The 24,838-nt window shown below is 41.2% G+C and overlaps 1 protein-coding gene across 3 annotated transcripts in view; it reads left to right on the forward strand.

Annotated features, from left to right (window-relative positions):
- The first annotated feature begins 8,965 nt into the window (after nt 1-8,965).
- PLEKHH2 (pleckstrin homology, MyTH4 and FERM domain containing H2) overlaps nt 8,966-24,838 on the forward strand; it is an 86,773-nt gene continuing 70,900 nt past the window's right edge. For 2 of the 3 annotated variants that reach the window (XM_019483259.2, XM_059718608.1), the window contains exons 1-3: nt 8,966-9,141; nt 9,889-10,033; nt 10,759-10,888. In XM_019483259.2, the coding sequence (XP_019338804.1) occupies nt 10,766-10,888 (123 nt within the window). In that variant the 5' untranslated portion in view covers nt 8,966-9,141; nt 9,889-10,033; nt 10,759-10,765. The remainder of the gene's footprint in view (nt 9,142-9,888; nt 10,034-10,758; nt 10,889-24,838) is intronic. The other variant, XM_059718605.1, reaches the window with a different exon arrangement.

Below are 24,838 nucleotides of genomic sequence, written 5' to 3' on the forward strand. Positions count from 1 at the left end.
TCCCTCCCCCCAGAGATGACAGCCCACCTGTAAGATTTGAAAATCATAACCTGGGAGGGGATCTCCAGTTGGATTGCTCCTTTACTTAGGTGAACTTGTTAATCAATGAACAGGTTTAATTGTTTTTGGAGACCCTCCCCCCCCGAAGTCAAAGTGTAATTCAAACTGTCTAATCACATTATGCCAACTCACTTAATTGACAATTTTTTAATTACATGATTTTTAGCACTAGTATTTCAGAATTGTTCTGAAAAGTATGAGATTAAACTCCATGTGATTTACTGCATACATGTACTGGAAAGACAGAAACTGGGAAGACAGCCTGTTGTCATATTGAGCTGTTCTTTTAGACTTAGTTTCCTTCCTGTAAAGATTCAGAATTTGTTCCCTTATACCTGGAGCATGAGCACAGGGCTTAATTTCTCCTGAAATTTGACATGTCTTTTGTTATGCAAGCTTTAATAATATGTTCTTCTCTCATCAGGTATTTGAATATGGCTCTATCCACCAAGTAGATATGATACACAAGTTCAGTTTAAAAGTGATCTTGAAAATCAGTATCTCCTCAGCATGGTTAGTTATGTAAGCATCCTTCCTATCACCATTTTAAAGTTCTAATTGCAGTTCTCTTAGTCTTGAGGGCAAAGAAAATCCACAAAGCAAATTAAAAAAAAGAATTACCTCTCCGGTAAACAGCCTTCACTTTCCTTCAAGACCTAAGCATATCATTGCTAGTCATTTAGTCACAATCAACCCAACACTTTCTTAGTCCAAACTGCCCCTGCTATATTCATTGCATATAATAAATACAAATTATATAATTTTTAAAAGGAAAGTGCTATCCATACAATAATAAACAAACAACTGTATTAACAAACCTGTCACAAAATATAGATCTGAAATATTCTTAAATAATGAGTCAGGATAGTAAATGGGATTTTCAATGGCTTTTAGTAAGGTCCTTTTTAACTAAGAAAAAGTTAACAAATTTGTTTCAAAAGTGATTGTTTCTGTTAAGGGACGTCTATGTGGAAAGTTCACATGAGCAAGGACTATTTCTCTTAGGGGAAATAAAATCAATTAAAATCTTTATTAGTCAAACAAGCCTTATTTCCTTGAACATATTTTTTTTCAGTAGCTACCATTTTTAAAAATAACCTGGGAGGTACAACGGATAAATGACCCAGCCAGCATATGAATCATTTTAAAAGAAGTTGCTTGGATATTTTGAAGTCACTGCAAGTGAGTGGAAAAACTGAAGATTGTACTGAGCCAAGTAGGAAAAACTGAAATTGCACGTGTGATTAGCTATGGAATATGTGAGCTGTTTAAACACTATGAAAACAAAAAAAACGGTATTTTTAGTTTGTCACAGTTTAGTTGGAGAAATACCAAATTACACAAAAAAGCCCCCAAAATACTCTGCATGCTTATATTAGAGCAGGAATAGGCAAAATATGACCCATGGGCTGGATTTGGCCCATCAAATGATTGGATCCAGCCCGTGGATGCATCTGGCCTGCAGCTGCTCCTGTGGTGTTCTAAATGGAGCTGAGCACTGCCTGCTCCCACCTGGTGCAGCCCACACCATGCTCCCATCTGTGCCCACTGCTGATCCTGACCCTGGTCAGTGTGCCCAGTTTCCCAGCAGAGCTGCTCCTGGTGCGGCTGCAGTCACCCAGGTACTGCTTGGCTCCACCTGCCTCCAGTGGCTCCTTCTCCTGCCCCTGCTGCTCTGCTCTGGGCAGCAGGTTGTACAGGGAAGCAGCAGTGGTCGGGATATGTGCCAGGCACTACTTGCTCAGCTGGGGTGGAGGGGGAGCTGCAGCTGGAAAGCTCCTACCCCAGTGTGTGGGGCTCCAGCTTTGGCTCCCAGCCACCTTCCACCCACTCTGCCCATCCAGCATGATGAGCAGCCACCTGCAGGTGGCCAAGTTGATGCAAGACAGCTGAAGCTGGAGTCCTATGCACTGGGGAAGGAGCTGCCCAGCGGCAGCTTCTCCCCTGCCTGCCTGGGCATGTGGTGCCCAGCATGAATCCCCATGGCTTCCCCATGTTACCTGCTGCCCAAAGCAGCACAACAGGGGTAGAAGGAGGTGGAGAAGGAGCTGCTGGAGGTGGGGGAAGCTGAGCAGTATTTGGGTGGTGGTGGCAGCAGCCCTGCCAGGAAGCTGTGCATGCTGGTCAAGGCTGGAGTGGTGCTGTCTGGTGGGTGTGAGGTGGGTGCAGGCAGGGTGTAGTGTGGGCTACCCTGGGTGGGAGCAGACAGGGTTCAGCCCCATGTGGATTGCCATGGAGGGCAGCCACAGCTGGATGTGGGGGCAAACTGCACCTGCACCAGCACTTCCTGGGTAAGCTCTGCTGCACATGCCCGCAGTCCCTTCTTCCATCACTCCCTCTCCCCACCCCTAGCCAGCTCCTGGGACCTAGCACACAGACAGCACCCCCAACACACCCACCCCCCTGCACTCCCCCACCCTCCACACACACCCCAACAGGCCCACTCCTCATACACACAGCCCACCCCACACACTTTCCACACACGCTCCACACCCATCAAACCCCCCCACATTCAAGCACTTCCCCACACACACCCACAAACCCCCTCACATACTGATCCCCCCACACACCCCACCCCAACACGCAATATACAAGAGTAAGACTTTATTTTGCACTATTATGTAATCACTTCTATATACACTACTAAAACAAATCAGTAAGAGTCTTCTAAAATAAAATTAAAATATGTTATAGTAAATGTTTGATTTTTAGTATATGATTTCTGTTTTTAATCTATAATTTGTTAAAATTATATCTTCTGAAAGATATGATATATGTGGCCCTTGACAGTTCACCCAAATTTGTTAAGTGGCCCTCCAGCTGAAATAATTGCCCACCCGTGTTCAAGAGCAAGCACCTAAAGAGAAAAAAGAAATGGTGCCAAATGCAGTTTGTTTATAAGCAGAAAGTTGCAATAGAACTTCTCGTGTACAAGCAGGAAGTTGAAACTTACCTTTTTAAATTTTAATCCTAACTAAAGTAGTCCTACATTATCACCATTCGTATTAGAGTGTGTGTATAAATGTATTTGGTCATACATAAACAGTTATTTTTTTAATATGATTTCAGTTATACCTTATCTAAATTATTCTTGCTTGTAAAACATTACTGCATCATCCATTTATACAGTGTTTTAAAAGCTGCAGATAAATAGATTATTATGTTCTATAATGGAGCTGCTGTTCATATATTTTCTAATATTGGTCTGAAGCCTCTTATGAAATGTAGTGTCTTGCTGCACAGGTGGAACACTACTTTCTTAACAGTACAGCCAGTTTAAAACAGGACAAATTTCTTCACTGTGCACTAGAGCTGTGTGGTAAATAGAGAAATACAGGAAACCCTTGCTTTTTGTGGGTTCGGCATTCATAGTTTCAAATACTTGTGGTGCACCAAATATTCCCCGCGCAGCATGATGTCACCTTGTTACAGTGCTGGCGGTGTCTGCGGGAGTGCCGTGCTTGCCACTGCCGTGCTCTCACCACCGCCAACGCAGCCTTGCCCCACACAGCCACCAGGGGCATGCGCCATTCATGAACATTCAGACGACGTTCATGAATGCAGTTCAGTATTTGCAGATTTCGCCATTCACAGAGATCTCCAGAACGTATCCCCCACAAATGGCGAGGGTACATTCCTGGATGTTCCCTATGCACTTTAGAAAAGATACATAACCATATTACAGCTTCCTCAAAAATGGACAGATCTGTTTAATTCAATAAAAAACCCTGTTTTCTGTCAAAGTCAAAAGCACTGTCCTGGCAATTCCACCTGCTTCCAGGCCCAGAGTTGATACTTGACAAATATTCCAGGAGAGAAACTAGGATTTTAATTGTATTGCCTTCCTCAGATTAGAGGATCAGAACAATGTTTTAACTTAGTTGGTTCTTAGGAAAAGGAGGAGGGGAGAGACAGAGAATGAGAAGAATCCAAATAATATAGAAAAAATGTAAAACAAAATTAAAGTGAAGGAAGGAATAAGGGGAATGCAGAAACTGCCATATTGTAGTTTAGTACAACGGATCGTCCAGAGAAATGTGGAAGAGTTCACAACGGAGCAGGTCTTGATAGTCTCCCTCACCTCTGAAACTCTCATCCTAATTCCTAATGACTAGATGTTGCCTTAAACTGTTAGGTATAAGGGTTTTTCTCTCTTTCAAATTTTTTTTGGCCTTAATTATTTCCATTCTGAATATTCTTGTTATCCATTTTAATGTCTAATCTCTCTTTGAATCTTGCTATATTCTTTAGCTTGCACAATGTCTTGTGCCAGAGTTTCACAATCTAATTACATTTTGTATGAAAAAGTATTCCCAGTATTTCCTGTCATTAGCTTTCAATGTCCTACAGTATTATTACAATTAATATATCCTTCATATTTTATGATCCTCTAAAAATCACTGTGGACATGAAGAGTTGAGATTTTCTAGAATCTGCATTGACAAAAGATTTTGTCTTTATTAAAATTGCTCCGTACTATGACTTCATTAGCTGAGGAACTGACCTAAAACTGTTGTTTCTGGTTACTAGGGACTCCTGTGGCATAATCTAGCAAAATAATGAGCACAGAGTCTCCTTCTCTCTTCTCTGTCCTATTTAAAATGTAGCCAGGAGGTGAGAGAAATGCAGAGGAGTATGGCAGACTGGTAGGGACACATTAAAACAGTGGTTATCAATTTTTTTAAACTAGAGACACTCCTCAGAAAATGCTAGCTCTTAGTTTTCACTTCCTTTTACTATAGAAAAGCCCTGGAGCAATTCTTCTGTTGCAAAGAACTCAGAAAGACTACAACTGGTCAGAGTGTTTCTAACCCTTCTGGAATCCTATTTGAAATCCCTGGGTTTATTATGTGAATTGTGTTTGCACGCCTAATAGTGCTAGACTGTGTTGCACCCTTGAAAGGATCTCAAAATAACACCCCCTCCTCCCCAAATGCTGTAACACCCTGGTGAGAATCACTGTGCTAGAGATTGTCACTGTGCGACAAAATGGGTCTGTAACCACTACAGCACATTCCCCATTAAAACCTGGAATTGAATGCAGGGTTCCTTAGTCTCAATCCCCTTCTCCTATCTGCAAATGGCAATGGATCTAACTGGAAAATTATGCCTGACTTCTTCCGGTGGCTGGTCCATGTAGATCAGTGATGCTCAACCTTTTTTCCCTGGCAAGCCAGATGGGCAGTGGAGAAAAATTAAGAAATGTTTTAAGAGTACCAGAGAATGGTGGAGGATGGAGAATTCTTCAAGAAGGAAGGTCAAAAAACCATGGGGAAGAGAACCAAAGAGCTGAGAGAGCTGCAAAGAAAGATGCAGGAGCTGCTAAAGGTAGTCATAGAAGGAAGACAGGTATGCGAAGAACCAGAAAAAAACAAGGCAAGAGATAGAAAGTTGATATAAAAGAAAGATGAGAGAGAAAAATTATTTTAGCACAAGCACCCTGGGTGGGAAAAAATGAGGAGTGGTCCCAAAACGTTTTGGCTAGAGTGAGAATTTTTCTTTGAAAGAATTATCCAGGAGCACATCTGTGAGGTACCAACAGGGGAGATTATGTTTAGGGGCAACCAACACGGGTTCATTAGAAGCAGGTCCTGCCAGACCAACCTGGTGACCTTCTACGGCCAGGTCACAAAATCCTTGGACGCAGGTGTCGTGGTGATTGTAGCCTTTCTGGACTTCAGGAAGGCCTTCAACACTGTCTCTCATCCCATTCTCATCAAAAAATTAGGCGACTGTGGTGTCGATGCCTACATAGTCAGATGGGTTGCAAATTGGCTGGAGGGCAGCACCCAGAGACTGGTGGTGGATGGGTCATTTTCGACCTGGAGGGATGTGGGCAGTGGGGTTCCCCAGGACTTGGTCCTCGGGCCTGCACTGTTCAACATCATCAGCGACTTGGACGAGGGGGTGAAAAGCACCTTGTTCAAGTTTGTGGATGACACTAATATGTGGGGAGAAGTGGGCACGTTAGAAGGGAAGGACAGGCTGCAACTAGACCTGGACAGGTTACAGGGGTGGGCAGATGAGAATAGGATGGGTTTCAATACTGACAAGTGCAAGGTACTGCACCTGGGGAGGAAGAACCAGCAGTATACCTCCAGGCTGGGGAACTCCCTTCTCATCAACACAGAGGCAGAAAAGGATCTTGGAGTCATTATTGATTCCAAGTTGAACATGGGCCACCAATGTGAGGACATGGTCAGGAAGGCTAACCGCACCTTGTCTTGCATCCACAGATGTATCACGAGCAGGTTCAAGGAGGTGATCCTCCCACCTCTGTGCGACATTGGTCAGGCCGCAGTTGGAATACTGCATCCAGTTCTGGGCACTGCACTTCAGAAGGGATGTGGACAACATGGAGAGGGTCCAGAGGAGGGACACTCAAATGATCGGGGGCAGCAGGGCAGCCCCTACGAGGAGAGGCTACAGGACCTGAAACTGTTTAGCCTCCGCAAGAAAAGGCTGAGAGGGGATCTGGTGGCTGTCTATAAATGTGTCAGGGGGGACCAGTGGGGAACGGAAGAGTCCCTGTTCCCCTGAGCACCACCAGGAGTAACTAGGAATAGTGGCCATAAGTTGACTGAGAGTAGGTTCAGGCTGGACATTAGGAAGCACTACTTCACTGTCAGGGCGGCTAGGATCTGGAACCAACTTCCAAGGGAAGTGGTGCTTGCTCCTACCCTGGGGGTCTTCAGAACCAGGCTAGATAATCACCTTGCTAGGGTCATTTGACCCAAGCATTCTTTTGTGCCCGTGGCAGGGTGTCGGACTTGATGATCTGCTCAGGTCCCTTCTGCCCTCCTTTGGAGCCTCTTGATGCTGTCCACATCCCTCCTGAACTATGAAACTATGAGGACAGTGAAAGGAAAGCTAATGGCAGTTTGGGAAGAAGGTGATACCTGGGTGGAAAAGCAAGAGGAGGTGTTGGAAACAACATGAAGATTTTGTGAAGAGCTATATGAGAAGAAGGAAATAGATAGAAAAAAGATGAAGGTTTTGCTGAAAGAGATGGAAAAGAAAGTAGAGGAGGAGGAAGCAAAGAAGGTGAAGAAAAGATAAGCTTAAAGGAAGCAGAGGAGTGCTTAAAAACCTTTAACAGAGAGAAATCACCAGGAGCAGAACTTTGAAATGGAATGAAAATACCTACAAACTTTTATGAGAAGTAGGGAAATGGAAAGAAAATCATCATAATCCCTTCAAGAGAAAAAAAATGACATTCTGACTGCTTGAAGCATGTGGAGAGGTTTATACACTACAAAGTTACAGTGAAGAGTTTAATCTTTCCAGGCTTGTCAGATTTGTCTCAATTAATTTTTTTGATGCCGTAATTATAACCTACTAACTATGTGGGTTTTTTTCTCAGCCTAGTTTAATAAAGATTTTAAGTGTTTTTGCAAGAGGAAAAGGGAGGGGGGGAGGGGAGAGAAATGTGTGTAGGTTACAGCACTGATTCAGAACAGTTTTTATAAGCCAAGAAAGATGAACTCATTCCTCCCCCCCACCTCCCTGGAGGAATCAACAAGAAACAGGAAGTCATTGATTCAAAGTAAAATCATTCACTCCACAACTACAAACAGTTTATTTCATGCCAGTAAATATTTCCAGAACCCTTTTTGCCTTTTGGGGAAAAGTTCATTATTATATCTAATAAATATCCCACCATAAAGAGAGTTACTGGATATTAACTAACTTAGACATTGAGAAATTGCATCATTTAACTCACTGTTCATTAACATTTATGGATATACTGTAATTTGATGTCTGTGCAACATTCAAGCCTTAACTCTGCCCAAAAGGGACACCCCTAAGAATAAGCAAAAAAACCCTGGGATATTCTTTCTCCCCATACTTTAATCTTCTCAATAACCGCAAACATGGACTGTCTTATGGTTAAGAAGACATTGCCCAAGCTCACTCTTGTTCCTTTTGGGCATAAGGAAAGGAAGGAGCGAGGAAAAAAAAGACAAGAGAAACAAAACACTCAATATTTCTAATTGGACAAATGGTATAAAGAAAATCTTCCTTTCTTATTAGTTCTGTACATGGATGGAACTCTCCTTGTGGCAACCATCAATCCTCCTGGATCATGGTGTATGCATAAGGGCCACCCACCCAGACCTTTGATGCATATGCCTGGGCAGGAATTTTTGGCGGAGTGGAGGCTGCCCAGACCTTCCATCCTCTGTTTAGACCATTGAGACAGAATCCAAAGGCCAGACTGAGTCCAGAAGTTTAGTACCTCCATGAATGACTCATGCCTCCAGCAGCTGCAGGGGGCACAGCAGCGGCAGGAGCAGTGGGAGTGTGGTAACGGTAAGTGAGGGAGTTCCCACAGACGCTGCTTGTGCTGTTGGGGGGGGGGGGGTGAGGTTTGGTTTCTTATAGCATGCCTTCTATGTGATATACAACCTAGGACTTTGAAGGTGATATATTCAGGCATCATAGATAGTTTGGCCTTTAGGAATTCACCTAGAACGAGGAAGAAAGGGGAAAGTGATGAAAGAATCACCTATAAGGGTTATAGTCCTTGGACCCTTTTAAGCTTGTGCGTTTAAAAAGTGAAGAATATGCATGTGTTTGTAGGATTTAAGTCCTGGGCCCTGATTGAGGAAAACAGTCCGATTAATGGATTTAGGCCCCCTTGACTTAACTGGTACATGTGTAACAGCTGCAAAAGCTCGCTTGGCTGCAAGCTGAGTGGGTGAGCTGTGCCTAAGAACTTTGCAAGTAAGGCGGCAGAAAGTTTGCAAAAGGTGCAATAGCTTTTCTAAGCATGAGGGTATGCTGTGCACAGCGCGTGCTTTTTATTGGAAAATTTGAACTGTCACCAGAGGCCCCATTGCAAACCAAAGACTCCGATTGGTTGCTATTGAGCCATAAAATGCTGAGGGAGGGAAAAGGAGAGAGAGAGAAAGCTGGAGGAGAGCAACAGCAGCCTGGAGAAAGGGGCAGAGACTCAGCCCCCTCCTCCCCCCCCCGGCAGAGTGAACGGAGGAGCAGACTTCAGGACAAGGGGGCCCGAGTCATCCCAGGAGAAGCCGATTCCCAAGCCGGGTCGAAGCTGTGCAACCAGGGACACAGGTACCCAGGGAAAGAGTGGGGAGGGGTTGGTAAGCTGGCTGGGAGCTGGGAGGAAGGAAGGGACGTCCTGTTCGAGCTGAAAAGGTACCGCAGGAACAGAGACCTGCAGAGGGAATCCCCCGTCTGTGGGTGGAGGTGCTGGGGGACAGAGACAGCTCAGAAGGGAGAGGGCTGTGAGAATCCCAAACCCACATGGGTGTGTGAGGGGACACTTAATCCCATAGAGTTTGCAGACGGTGCATTTCAGGAGGAATAAAAGAGAGAGCCATTTGCCTGCGACACTGACCGGAGGCTCGACTCCCTGCGTCCAGCCTGGAGAAACGGAGTTCAGAGTCCCGGGAGCAACAAGAGTCTCATCTCTGCCACCTAGTGGGAAAAGCATAACTATAACTGTGTTGCCATTTATTTTATGGGAGTGGATGTTGACCATAAGGGAATCTGTTTTTTGTCTCTCTTTTTCAAAAAAAAACAAACCAAAAAAACCAGGTGAAAGTAACTATTGAAGCTGTTTGACACAAGTGGAACCACTCTGTGTGCAGGAATTATTCACCTAAAAGTTGACAAGGTTCTCTGGGTAAATCTGATCTCTTTTATTAGACCAACTAAATCACCTAAATAAAATCTACAACTACAACCTTTAAGTTGCTGGTTTTATTGTTGTTTACACACACCCACACTTCTTCTTTTGCTTAATTATTTCTTTTCTGTATGTAGTTGTTTAATAAAGAACCTGATATGTTTTATTAGGCATGGAACAAATTCTTGGGCAGCGAGGGTGAGGGACACCTTTCCATGGGACACCTCAGTCAGCAGACCTGCACTGGCACCCTGGGAATCTGGAATTGGAATCCAGCACGTCACCTCGCCTAGCGTGCAGGCACGGCTTACACATGTATAAATGTTTTTCTGAGTAGGGGTGGACATAAGCATATATTTACAGGCTTTCTAGAATCAGTGCATAGAGATATAAACAGATAAAAGGCTTAGTTTGATCTCTGTTTTGGACAAAGAAGTACAAAAACTGTAACATTTAGATATAATGGGGGGGGCAGCTTTTTTGTCAGGAAAGAGGTTCGGAGCATCTTAAGACTTGTTTAGAGCACAACCCTTGCCCTGGATAATAGTAAAAGACAGCAATTTTCAAGACTGTCTGAGTAAGCATATGGATTTTAGAGCACTTGAAGTAAATTTTTTAAACAGTAAATTAATGTCAATCTTAATTATTGTGATGCTCCTGCTCCGCTGGCATTCCTCTTTTCTAGAGAAACTCCATTCTATAAGAGCCTTTCCTATACTTACAATTGTTACAGCATCCAAAGGCTAAAACACTTGATATTTCTCTGCTTATCAAGGGTTCTGCAGTTCTGGCATAAATTAATAAATACAAATAAATCCCGATTTAATGAATTAAAATTTTAGGAAATTGCTTTAAAGATTTTATGCACTTTTGCAGGCTTCTTTATTTTTCCCTGATTTTATTAAACTGCTGTTGTACAAGCATTTTGTATGTTCCTCCAGATCTCCATACTATTGGTATTAGCGTGTACGTTAGGGGAAAAAAAAAAAGTCTCAGGCATATTAAATACAACCTAACTCTTCTCTCTCCCCCCCCCCCAGCCTAAATATGGCAGATTTTTCAGATTCAGAAGGAGCTGTAAATTGGAAAGAAAGATGTTTAACTCTGGAATCACAGTTAATGAAGTTTCGTCTCCAAGCAAGCAAGATCAGAGAATTATTAGCAGAAAAGGTAGGTCTGCGTTTGTTAAAAATTATAATTTATAGATTGACTTATTTGATAGTAATGAGTCAGCCCTAGTCTTCTGTTTAGGCTGCAACCTGCATTTTCTGGAACAGACCTACTTCTTGGACAGACTGTCTAAAACCAGAAATATTTCAATAGTGATGTAAGAATATTACGGATCTAATTTGCTACCATGAGTGTTCATTTGTAAATCCCAGCCCATTATGGCAATCAGAAAAAAAGCTGTTTTTGAGAGGAAAAAAATAGTTCTGTAAAAGTCCCTCTTTCAGCTTCATAATTGATTCTTTTTAAATATATTTGCTTGATCTGATTGACGCCCCAATAAAGCTGACAGGAAAAGTCCCAGATCTACCATTTTACTCTAGTGTTCTATTTGAAATTGTTTAAGAGCAGCATAGTCTCTCCCAAGCCATATAACTCAGAGTTTGTTTTCCTAAGATGTTAGAGCTCTAAAACATCAACATAAAGAGATGTAATAGTTTATTTACTAGTCAATGTGAATAAAAGAAATTTAGGACTCTTTTATGCTTATATTAAAACTTACTGCAGCTTACCATTTATCTATGAAATTCAGTTGAACAGTTTTGTTTTATTAGTATGTAGCAGGTTGGGGATTACTCAGTTCAGTCTTTTGCTTTCCTGGGAGGCAAGAGTGCCCAGGAAATCCCACAAGCATAAATCCTCAATTCAGTAAATAAACATAAACATGGCCCATAAAGGGCTAGCTTACAGCCCTGGGCCTTTTCCCAGACTTTGTGAAGGTGACTCTGGCTCTGCTGCTTTCTTAGCAGTGCAGTCTTCTCTCTCTCCCTTTGGAGTGAGTTCTCTGGTGTGGCACTGTTACTTCCAGCCTCAAAGCCCCTGGATCTCTTCCTACACCCCCCAAAAATGCTCCAACCCAACATTACAACAACTAACATAGCACCTCTAGCTTCCTCCCCTGGGAGCTTTTTGTAAACTTCCTTTGGGCCAGCCAATTCACATCAGCAGGCCCCATTCTCAGGGCAGACCTGCAATTAACTTTCACTACCTGTAACTGGGTTATAGCCCCTGTGAGTCTGCAGCCTGCTACAAGCATCTGCAAGCCAGCAGCCTGCTACACAGCTGTTATGTCTGTTTTTGGAAGACTAAAAGAATAATATAGTATAAGAAAACAATATAATAGAAAGCTCTTCTAATGAGCTTAATTCTACAGTATGTGCATTCCATATGAGGCCCACAGACCAGCCCCATTGGGCACCTGATCTAGAAGGAGCAACATAGGTCTGTGGGCATCACGAGCAAACAGTATTGCAGCAGAAGAGGCTAATGTACATTCTGTACCATAATGCTCTGGAAGCTATACTGAAAGACAACAGGAAGTCGGCTAACTACTCTACTTAGTGTTATGCATCAGATAGTCCTGTCTTGTGTCTGCAATTCAGCTGGATCTCTTGAATCCAGCTGGGCTGTATGGATGGTATCTATTTTTCCCCGCCACTGAGGGCTACTGTGCCACCCAGCGTAGATCCAAATGCTTTCTCTGCTTTGCCTATTTGATCCAAAGGGAGCCCTGTCCAAAACATAGACTCATAGAGAAGTAGGGGTGGAAGGGACCTCCTTAGGTCTAGTCTAACCTCCTGTCTGAGGCAGGATCATCCCTATCCAAACCATCCTCTTAGTACAACTACTGTCAGCCCTGAGACAACACAAAATATAACACCCAACCAACCACAGGTAAAGCAAGGGGGCCATGGTAGCCAGCATCCTGCTTCTGTAAAAGGCTAGTAATATATGCTCAAGAGATCCCAGGAAGAAGTCCATGCCCCCTGCTACAATGAAATGACTTTGTCCTACCGTGAGTTAAGTAGGTACCTAGTGATAACAGATGATGTTCTCTATTTCAAAATGACTTCTTGAGCATGGGCCAAACAAATATTTGGTTGAGGAAAGTGACATATTTCTCTCATTCAAGAATATTAAAGAATTTGTTAAAAAATGGGCCTAGTGCCCCTGTTCAACTTTTTTTATATATGAGCTTTTTCACTTGTAAACTGGAGTCCCTCCAGCACAGAAGAAGTGTCCATAAGAGAGACAGGTCAAAAGTCAACCTAATGTAAGTGATGCCATTCAGAACCAAACATTGTGTAGATGTGTAGTAAAGGCTTTGGTTTTTGTGTCAGCTGTCATGACTCTGTGATATTTAATCTAAAAATAAAGAAAACAATATTCCAAAAGGCCTAAGAAACATTTTTTAAAATTAGGGAAAATTAAACATTCTAATTAGTTTAAAATTAAGCTACATGTATATTTATTGGCCTGCACAGAATTACTGTTCCATAATGTATTCCAAATAAGCAAAGTAAATAATGGACACTTAATCCTAGGATGGCAGGTAACTTTTGTATTAATAATGCTATAAAAACACCTGAACTAATTTTTTGCCACCCCTTCTAATTACTGTTTTGATATATATATCAGTTATTGTAAAATGAAAATCATTATAGAGTTTGCAGAAAATTGTAAAACCAGAAGTGTTTCATATTGTAAACTTTGATCAGGTTGGTTCTTAAATCATAATTTTGTTTCCAATTCTATGTACCATGAAACATTTCCCAGAACATTTTACAAAAGCACCAGTTTTGCTTCAAAATAGAAACAAAAATTACAGTACTATAGCATGACAAATGTGAAACTCTCTTGCATATTAAATTCTATCACAATATTGTGACAAAACACTTGCATGTGTGCAGACAGGAAATACAACAAATATACCTAAATTATGTCTGCCAATTCCTGCTATGCTGTATTTATGAAGAGTTTCTTTAGGACACTTAGAAGGAAAAAGTACATCCAGTTACTCATGATGTTTATATGACCCCAATTAATAATCAAAACTATAGTTTTTAATGCATTTTGTTCTAAAATACCATTGTAGTTTGAGTTCATTTGCAGAATTCTTTTGATATTTGTAACTGTCCTAGATCCTTTGATAAATCTACTGTGTGTGGATTAATTCAAAATACTTCTTTTGCAAATTGGCAACCAAATGCCTTGCTAAGTTATTTTATTTTATAGTGTGACAGCAAATAAATACAGCTTCAAAATGAGAAATTTCTCACAATATTTTTCCACTAAGCTTACTCAGATTTGGAAATCCAAATATTTGTGGTGTTCTAGAAATTCAACAATTTTTTCTTGAACTTTTTTTTTGGTAAATGCAAATTTTCATATTTCAGCATTCAGGGGTTTGACGAGACAGTGGCATGATTATTATTTGTAGTTCAGTTATTCCTTTTATTTTTAGGACAGTCAGGGAGTGGGGAGTGTTTTGAGAGGGCAAAGGAATACATAACTTTTTCATCAGTGTCAACTGCTCAATGTTATTTATCTGTTTGGGGTTTTCTTTGTTTGTTTTCATTTTGGTAAGTAATAGGGAGCCTATTTTTATAAATTCAACATGGAAAGAAAGAAACCTTGTTGGAGTTTGAAGCAGAAGCTGCTGCTGTAAGTGGGAGAGGTCTTTATAGGAATTTGAGGAATGGTGTAGAAAGCAGCCCAAATTTAGGCTGTCCGAGTTTTAAGTAGAAGCATTTATTATAATACTGCTAGAGTCTTCTCAGTGTTAATTTTTTTAAAAACTTTTCATAAGTAAATGATTACAGTAAAATACTGTAAATTAGGCTGTAGCTGGCATTTCATGACCTAGCAGTCTGTTCTTCCTCCTTTCTTAGTATAGACTTTTACCAACTACGTGAATGACATCATGGCTGTAATGCTCATTTTTCCTATTAATGAAATTATTTTATAAAAAGAACTACATAGCTCTCTAAAACTTCCTGATTTGCTTTTGAGAAGCCTACATTAGATTTCAGTCATATCCCATAAGCTCTGATGGGAACTGGCCCAAATCTTGCTATAAAAACTCAAAACATACATTTGTGTTTCTGGACTTATTTCCTTTACTACTCATAAATATTATTTCATTCTTGGAATGGTTTTCAACAAAATATTGTGATGTGCATTATGTAAGGTTACTTTTATAGACATGTTGATAGTTTGCTTTTAACCTTTAATTTAGATGTTCTTATTTGGTGCATATATTCAACTACAAACTGATAATGTACATAACCAAAGCAATAATTTCACTGCTTCTGATATGGATTCTAGATCGCTTTTTAAAAGTGGTTAATGTATTCTAACAGAGCTCACAAAAATAACACACATCTAATCTCTGTTTTTATAAAACAATAGCTAAGACAATTTTTCAGCATTCCTGCCATATTAAATGTCTTTCCGCTATGTCATTCGACTTGAAAAATGAGGTGCAGTTTGGCATGAATTATTTGTGGTGTGACAATTTTTGCATGCAAATGTTTGTCAAGAAATAAAAGCATAGTATGAATATCTCATACTGGATTTGTTTGCCATGAATCAGTCATGTTTGTAGTCCTTTTAAAGGAATAGAAATTCCTTTTACCAGTAAGTGTGAAAGGGAGAAAAACACTGTATCAAACCTGACTAGTAAAGCTTATTTTTTTCAGTATTTGCTGAATTTCTTTTTAAGAGATCTTATTGTTATAGGAATGTATATAGATGTAAAGTGAATTTCCAGGGTGAAATGTTGACTGTGTTGAAGTCAGTGGCAAAACTCTCATTTATTTCAGTAGGGTGAAGGTATCAGCTGTTGAATTTGTTGGTACTACCCGGGCTCAGAATTATACAAGCACATGAAGTGCTTTCAAAATCCATTTCTGGGCCCACAGTCTTTAGTTCTTGCTGGTGCAAGTCCCTGTACTGGTGTTGTGCAGAAAGGCAGTGGGGATCCTGCGTGAGTGCAGGGTCCACATGATAGATCTGCTTTCTTGGGGTGTGTGGTGAAGTCTAGTTACAGTGATAAACAAGATGGCTAGGAAGAGAGTAAAACAGGATAGAAGTGTCATTTGTTTGGTTATTGTCTGAATGTATTAGATTTGAGTGTGTTAACTTTAATATTGTTTTTTTTTCGCCCTTCTTTATAGTAGTGCCTTGTTTCTCTGGTATTTTAATCCTGTTCCTATTTTTATACCTCTGTGTGTTTCTTTTTAGAAACAAATTTGTCCAACTGTATGCAATATCTGAGACTTTTTTTTTTTTTTTCAATCTGTAGAGCTGTTTGTAAGAAATGAGACTTTATAGTTTGGTTAAAAGAGCATCTTCAGCTTTTCCTGAGGTTTTGGCATCCATTTTAAATAACATCTATTTACCGAAGGATGGCTGGGCCTGTTATAGCAGAATGCTGAATAACAGTCTGATTTTTGATTTTGTGTCCTTATGTTTTTACTAAAAAAAATAAACCTGAATTGAAAAAGAAGAAGCCAAGTGAGAAAGAACATTCATAATGTTTACAAGTGTAGGAAAGTCCTGTGACTGAACTTGGGAAAAACATAAGCTAATTATTCAGCTACCATTATGTTCTGTTCAGCTGACCTTCAGTCCCACTGCTAAAGCTAACTTTCTGAGTCTGGATAGGTATTGGCAGCTGTCCTACACTACTTGCTGTGTAGAAACTCTCCCCTCCTGAGAAAATCAAATCAACTGGGTTTGCTTTTCAGAAGCCTGTTTTCTGTTTCTAATATGCGTTTCCAGAAAACAAAACACTATTCCTATAATAAAGTTGGCTAAAGTGTATAACATTGGTTTTGAACACAAACTTTGTTGGGTTTTTCTTCATCTAAAGAAAAGTCTTTTTATACCTCTTCACTAATTTGTATATAAGTTAGCAAACTTTCCAAGATAAATAATTATGTGTTAAAGGTAGGTTTAAAAGAGCACAAGGATTTCAAAGTATAACATCACATTTTGATGCTATCTCTGAAATGTTGAAGTCTCATTGCACACTATAATATGAACTAACCAAAGAACAATATTAGAAGTTGTGAATTGCAATTGAGAATCACTTTTCCCTCAGTTGGAACATCAATGCCATGATTTGGGGGGTGGGGAGGGGCACACTGGGATTAATTAAATCAAGATAATGGAATTAATAGGAGTAGCCATTTGATTCTGGAAATGCAGCCACATGCTTTCAGTGGCCCAGGCCAGAAGCTAGGGGGCACTGGATCATGCCTCCCTGCTCGGCTGCAGCAGACAGCTTGGGACAAGGCTACTTCATCCACCATGCAATAGGGGGTTTGCTGGGGAGGTGCAAAGCATCCTGGGATGCTGGGAGACTGTGAGTTAACTTGAATCTGGAGGGGATCTGGGACAGAAATTCAATAAACTGATTTAACCTAAATCAGTTAAGCTGGACGCTACATCCATTCAGGTTTATTTTAAACTGGTTTTGACCATTTTGAAAGCAGTTTATGTGCACTGAACTTCTGTTGTGTGACAGATTTGAACCGGTTTCCAATCACTTCTAATACTGCTTTATGTGTAATTTCTGTCCCTAGCCTCAGTGTTTATTGTGACGGGGCAAACTCAAGGCCAGATCATAAGTTGGCCCACACACCTGCCTAGGACAGTCTCCCTTAACTTCTCTGCTACAACTTGAATGTTAATATGATTTATTAAGCAGGAGGCTGCCCTTACATTATCCCAATGCCAGGGGGTGTCATCCATGGCTCCATGCCTCATAGATGGTATCCAGATTATTATTGTTCGGCCCGGTTTGTGGCCAAGTCAAATTCAGTCCACTGTTGGGCCTCTGTCATGCACACACTCACTCCACCCAACTCTCATAGGGGCCTCTTACACTCTACCCATCACTGGGCCACTCTCTACTGCTGCCCTGCTCCATTGAGTGACCCTGTCTGTGCCATCGGGCTTGCCTACTCCCACTCTGACACAACACGCAGCACCATCAGTTCACTTGAGCTCCCCTGCTCTACGTGACTTCCTTGTGCCAAACACTGGGCTGCTTTTGCCCCTAGCCCCTCACCAGGCAACTGCTCTCATGTTCTCACAGTTGTGGCTGGCCCATGTACCACCCTTCAAGCTGCCCAAGCAGCCTTACTCAGTACACCCCTGGTGTAATCCTTCAAGCCACCCTCTGGAGCCCTACTCTGCACCCCAAATTACATAGCTCTTCAGGTGCCTTTCTACACCCAACTCTACATGGGCCCACACTGTCACTATTCACAACACCACTACCCCACTCTGGGGTCTCCAGGACCCTTTGTCCCTACTGGGTTCAGGTGCCTATTAACGGGCATACCTGGCCCCCACTACTCCCACAGTTGTCACAACTACCCACCAGATAGTGGGGCGCAGGGTTAAGGCACCCACATTTCACCAGGGGAAGTAAACAGTCTGGTATTTCTTGGGGGCTGTCCTGCCACAGACAGCCCTGCCAGACCCACCTTACCCAGCAGGGTGCAGTTTAGGTCATGCCCAGGACCAGGAGCCTCCAAACCTCCCCAGAGCTCCTGCCCTTACCTCCAAGGATGTTCCTGAGCCATAGCTCAGCCAGCTGATGTTTTGCTCTTGGCAGCCAGCTGCAACCTGCCGCCTCACCCTATAAGAACTGGGTCCTAAAATGGCCACCCTAATCAAGCATCTGCTGGTTGCCTGCCTCCAGCCCTTAAAGTAGCAAGCTTCCAAAGGTGCACTGCCACATTTATATTATTGAAGCCCTCAAATGCACTGCAGGAGACCCTTGCCATTCGCAGGGGATACGTTCTCGTATCCCCCACGAATGGCAAAATCTGCAAATAAGGCACTGCGTTTATGAATGCCATCTGCGTTCATGAACACAGTGTCCCTGGCGGCTTGAGGGGGTGGGGTGGGGAGGCATGGCTGCACTGGTGACGGCGGGAACGTGGCAGCGGTGGCAGCAGCAAGCGCAGAGCTCCTGAGGAGCTCCTTTAAGTTTATTTAAGATGCGGGTTTGGCATTCACGAATATTTGAAATGGCGAATGCCAAATCCACGAATAGCAAGGGATTCCTGTAAATGAGATAGAGCCAACTCGCTCTGAGAAATTTACAAACATAGAAAAGAGGTAATTACAACCCTGAATGGTTTACAGAAAGAGATAAAAAACAAAGAACGTAATGGGATTAGGTAGCAAATAAGTGATGATGATTTGGTACAGAGTTGTTAATTACATGTATTATTCCTATTTTTTTTATTAATTGGAGTTAGAAATAGGGAGGATTAGAGTAGGGGGAAAAAAGGAGATTAGAAATAACAGCTTGCCACCTGCCTAGCAGCAAGGTGGGTTTTCTAAGAATCATGGTAGAGGCGAGTCTTTGGAATTTGAAGGTAGCGACTTTTCAAATTGTATCAGATTTTTGGATTTCATACAGGCCATCAGAAAATGCAGAACTGTTTAAGGCAGAATTTCACTGATGAGTGACAAAATCTCGGTATGCTAGTGCAATGAAAATGTCACTGATGAGTGACAAAATCTCGGTATGCTAGTGCAATGAAAATTTCACTGATGAGTGACAAAATCTCGGTATGCTAGTGCAATGAGGGAAGACATGATGGCGGAATGGGTTCTGTAACTGAAGCCAGGTTTGTGTTTATCTGGATTCTTACAGTAACAGGATCCCCTTACTAGTCCTGTCCTTTTTTTCCCAGGAGACAGGTACACGAGAAAGTTCATGGATTTCACAACAGTACTTGAGAACAGAATCTGGAGCTATTAGGACTGCAGTTTTGTACACAAAATATGTCTGGCATAATGTAGCCTAACAGGAGTTACAAATATCCTACATCTCTTGCTTTGTCTTACTTTCTGTATGAATTTTCATTTTCTTAAACAGGTTGTTTTGTGCTCCAAGCACAGATTTGTTCTGGACAAAATGCCTTCTAGTTATACCTTAAAAGCACCAATGAAATTCTATGCTTGCTACTTGAAAATATGCCTAGAAAATACAGTACACTTCTTTGAAACATACTTTGCGTTATCTCATAAAATCTGTAGTCTTAACAAAGCACATTGATCAAATTATGAGATGGATGTAGTGATTAACATCATTCCTTGCTGTACTGTACTCAATAAACTGACAGTTATCCACAGCACAGATGTACCCAAAGAAACATTAGTACATATTTTTATGATAAAGTATCACCCTTTTTTAAATATGGGGGCAAGATTGCCACAGGGTCAGGCTAGGAGAACCTGAGAAAGAAAAGGGTCAGGGGAGAAGCTGTGGATGGGCAATTGAAACAGTGCGAACCATGACATTTCCAGCAGCTATGTTATACTGAATTTGATCCCCAGAGTAGTCCACACGTTTAAGCAAGCAGTGGGGGAAGGAGGGATTGCTGTGGTCAGTATCCAGAAAGACAAAGGAGTGGGAGAGTAACAAGCTGGCCAGGAGCCAAAGGACTTTCAAATGTTTGCCAATCCATTCAGAATCACAAACCACCCACACACACTCAGACCCTCTAGAATAGAGACTGGCAACGTTTTATAAGCCATGAGCTGGAATAACCCAGCACCAGTCCAGTATGGGCTGGGTGCCTTTGGTGGTGTCAGTGGGAGGGGGCTTTCCATGTGCCTACACTGGCCAGGCAGCTGGGAACCAAGCCTGTACTGCTGTAGCTTCCCCCAGCCTCTCCAGCTCCCTGGCTATGGTTTAGGCATAGCTTCCAGCTGGAGGGAGGTGCACTGGGACCAGATATCTGCAAACTGCATCTGTGCTGCTGCTGCTTCTTCCCACTCCCCCAGATCCCTTGGCTACAGAGCACACAGCTGGGGGAAAGGGGATAAGCAGCAGCAGCACAAGCAACGCCCTCCAGCTCTGTTGGATCTGGTCTGCGGACCGTAAGTTGCTGACCCCTGTTTTAGAGCACCACAGGCATGCACTCAGATAACTATTCTGAGAATACATAGACAGCTCATTGAATTAAGATTCCAAGGCACATGAGAAACAACAGAAAATGCATACCATCGCCATACTCTCCCACTACAGGATAGAGACTATGATTCTCAATTTTAAAGAGATACCATGAAAACTAAACAAAGAGTCCAAGAGAAATTCTTGTAGATGTAGCCAGCGTACACCCTCATTTTTCAGGTACAACTACAGGTAGGATAGCTGCTTGCTCTGCTGGCACAAAACTTTTAAGCCTTTCAATGGGCAATTTGCAAAGCTAAATCTAACAGCAAAACATCAACTATGTCTTCACAAAACACTCCTAACATGCAGGGTTTAGCATCATGGCTTGGAGCACTGTGTTGTCTGGTATTTCTGTTGTCTGGTAGAAAAAACAGATGGATTACAGAAGTTGGAAAAGGAATCAGGGAAATTTGTAAGGATGGACCAATCCCTGCACTTGCAGCTGCTTCCAGTTTGCTTCTATTCTGTATGCCACAATGTTCAGGATCCAGCGATGGTGCAAGGATCACAGGATGCTCACTCATATTACTAAGTGCTAAATATGGGCGGAATTCCCTGATGGGCGGAAGCAGTTATTTGTACGGTAGCATGGCAGTGCAGACACAACTACAACATGCCATCTAACATGCAAGTTTGTGTTCTGAAGCTCTATAAAATACATCCTTCTTTCTTGTTCTTTAATATAAGCCCATAGGTGTATTTATATGGCTCTCATTACTGTTTTATTTAAGTGGCCCATTTGTCTTCAGTGTGTTTATCTTCTGCCAGGAAAAGAAGTTCTGTTATCCCCATTTTACAGATGGGGAATGGCAGCATGCATAGAGAGATTAAATGACTCGTGCAAAATTACAGAGCAAGTTGAGGGGAGAGGGGGGAACGTTCTTCTGCACGTGAATGACGCATGTCCCTGGCGGCTGGGGGGGCAGGGCTGCAACAGGAGCACGGCGGCAGTAAGCAGGAACTCCCGCAGACACTGCTGGCACTGTTGGCGGTGTGGGGGGTGGCGAGCACTGACCGAAGGTCAGTGACCACCCGCAGATGCCACTGACTGGTGGTGGCAGCCAGCAGCCATCGTGGACTGCTTGCAGATGCCACCGACAGTGGTGGCAGCAGCTTTGTGGGGGGTGCACTGCCATGCTCAGGGTGCACGTGCACCTGCACGCACCCCCTACGCATTGCCCTTGCTTTTGTAGGGTCTCTCCTGCTACAAACAGTTTTGCCACCCCAACAGTGCCTTGAAGCTAGCATCTAAACGAGATTGGGAAGTTCATACTTTTCAGTTATGTATATTTGGTTTGTTCATTGCTTGTTTATACTTATTTGTTTTCATGCAATATTGTACTTTTGTTCTTTCCCCATCCTGGTGTTTTTCCTTGCTGATTTTTTACAGAGAGCAGTCAAATCCCCATTTTAGATCATATTCAAGGCTGTCATTCAAATATATACACAGCAATAGAAGCAAGATGCAATGGAGTGAAATTAAATAGCAACAATTTACAACAGAACTCTGAGCATTTTTCTATATATTGAAATACAGTATAACCTCATAAATCCATCATGCTTGGGACTGAGCACCTGCTGGAAATTTGAGAATTCTGTTTTTTTTTTAAACCAGAGCAGTGGCTGGTTGCAGCGGCTGGGGGGGTTGTGGCCGGTCCTGGAGCAGCGGCCATATGCAGAGCGGGATGGTGGATGGTGGTGGCAGCCGCCGTGTGCAAGCTTCCACATCCAGGGGGGTGGGAGGGAGTGGCGGCCAGTCCTGGAGCAATGGCCGCATGCGAAGTGGTGGCATGGGGTGGTGGATGGTGGCGGCAGCCACTGCGTGCAAGCTTCCCCTTCTGCATCCGGAGGAGCAGAGGGGAAAACTAAAAGTGCCGAATTTTTGAGAATTCCGGATTTTTGATATCCGGATTTCTGAAGTTATACTGTATCAGTAATTTTCTTTCAGGTATTGTATACATCAGTTATATTGACTTCCAGTTTACAGATTTTCTTTTTCCCTATCTTGTTATAACATACATGGTGTGGAGCCAGATATTTGTACTAAATTCAAGTCTACTTTTTCCATATGGCATGGAAAGCTATTTCATCCAGTTTGTAACAGATACACATACCATTTGATCTATATGTTTTTCGAGGTGTAATAAATTTAGAAATAGATACATTCATAAGAATTTTAAAGAATTTTATTGGTTTTTATGCCAGTGAGAGTTTCACAACAAATGTATAGACACAAACTCTGCCTTCAAATCTAATACGCTGGAAAAAGCTGTTAACCGAGTTTGTGTTTTTAGAAATTCTAATCTAGTATCAGTACCTCCAGCAAGGCTCACTGGTAATATTTCTAACAGATGAGACCTCTCATTCATAAATCCTAGAAAGATTGCCTTATTTTAATATATCTTCATCCCCCTCTTATTTGTTTTAAAATATAATAGACTGTGATTTCCGTAATGCTGTTATGTGATAAAATGTTATTCATTATAACAGTTTAAAAACTTGGGGAAGAAATGGTTTGTGTTCCACATAGATTATAACACAATGATTTTTTTAAGCAATAAGAAATCTTGTATATTGAGTAAAAAATGCTTCTGTGACAGTTAAAGACTATTTCAGACTTAAAGAAATGGGAAGTGGTTTCAGTTCTTCTGTCATTGAGTTTGTAAAATGTTACAAGGTTTTTTAATTATTAACAATGTTTAATAGTATCACAAAAGTTATCATCTTGATAATTTCAAATAGTTGGTTTAGGAGTTTTCTCAGCTTTCATTTGATGACTGTCATTTTTTTTTAAGTAGGATGCATGTTGTTTAATTTGATTTCACTGTGGAGCTCTTTGTGTTTGTGAAACCCTACTCCAGTTAGTTCTCCAGTTGTTCTAAAGTTTTGCAGGGAAATCATGTTAAAGACTTGAATTTCAGATGTAGAAAAACCAGCAGAAAGCACATTGAAAAATGACAAAAAGATCAGATTTTATTTTACATCAGAACTGAAAAATATGAATGATTATTCCTTTGCAAGTCACCTCTAAGACGTCTTGCCTAGGTATAACAGTCATATTTGGCCTATTGTTTTCAGTCTTATTATTTGTGAATGTTTTTATTTAGCATTAGAATCATTTTTGCTTTTATCTTCTGCAAATGTTTTTTCCCTAAACCCTGTCTATATAATGTATTTATGATAGTGAGTGACCTTACTCTGTGCACAATATAGTATTATATATCAACTATCATCTTATTACAATTTTATGCTTGATGAATGCCTCTTACAAAGATGTAAAAAATGTAAGTTGTGGTCTCCGAATTTTATGAACAAGACAGAATATAAACTGTTACATTTTTCCTCTGCCCAATGATTCCTACTGCAGAAAAAACACAAGTCTGTGGGATACTTTCATTTGTTAATTACCAAGACTGATTATTTTGGTGGATGTTCTTTAATATTATAAAAAGGTATAAATCTTCTATATTTTGCTTGCACAAATATAGACATTAAAGATGTTTCTTAATGCAACTGAGAGACTTCCCAGTGAACTTTGAAAAAGGCTTATGACTATGTAGTTTGTTTTACCTTCATAAAAAATAAAAACACATTCAGTGATGCACTGACCAGACCTAAAGGGCAGTATTTTAACTATTGCTTTTTATGTTTCAGCTAAGTTTCCTCAAGGCATCCAGTATTTATTCACATGTGGCATTTTTCTGTTCATTGTTTGAACAAAAATAACTCAGAGTGACTTGATTAGTATCAGATGTAGAACAATAATTTCCTCACTAAGTTTAAATACTTATCTGTTTTTTATTAAAATATATTATTTTTGTGTAGTTCAGATAATTGATTTAGAATACAGCCCTATGTTTTTTTTTTAAATTAAGACTACAGAGTGGAATGCTTATTTATAGTTACAGTATTTTTCTGTGTCTTTGGCTGTTGCCTACTAGTGAGATGTATCTATTCACATTCTAAATACATACATGTTTCATATTTCAAATATAGTTTAATTAAAAACTTTAAATAATCCCAGGAGATCTTCAGATCTTTAATGAGCTTCAGGATAGGTTTCAGATTATGTTAAATAAGAAGGACCTGAATCAGTTGCAGAGGTATGTGAATGTAACATT

Source organism: Alligator mississippiensis, chromosome 1, assembly GCF_030867095.1.
Source record: "Alligator mississippiensis isolate rAllMis1 chromosome 1, rAllMis1, whole genome shotgun sequence".
Lineage (NCBI taxonomy): Eukaryota > Metazoa > Chordata > Crocodylia > Alligatoridae > Alligator > Alligator mississippiensis.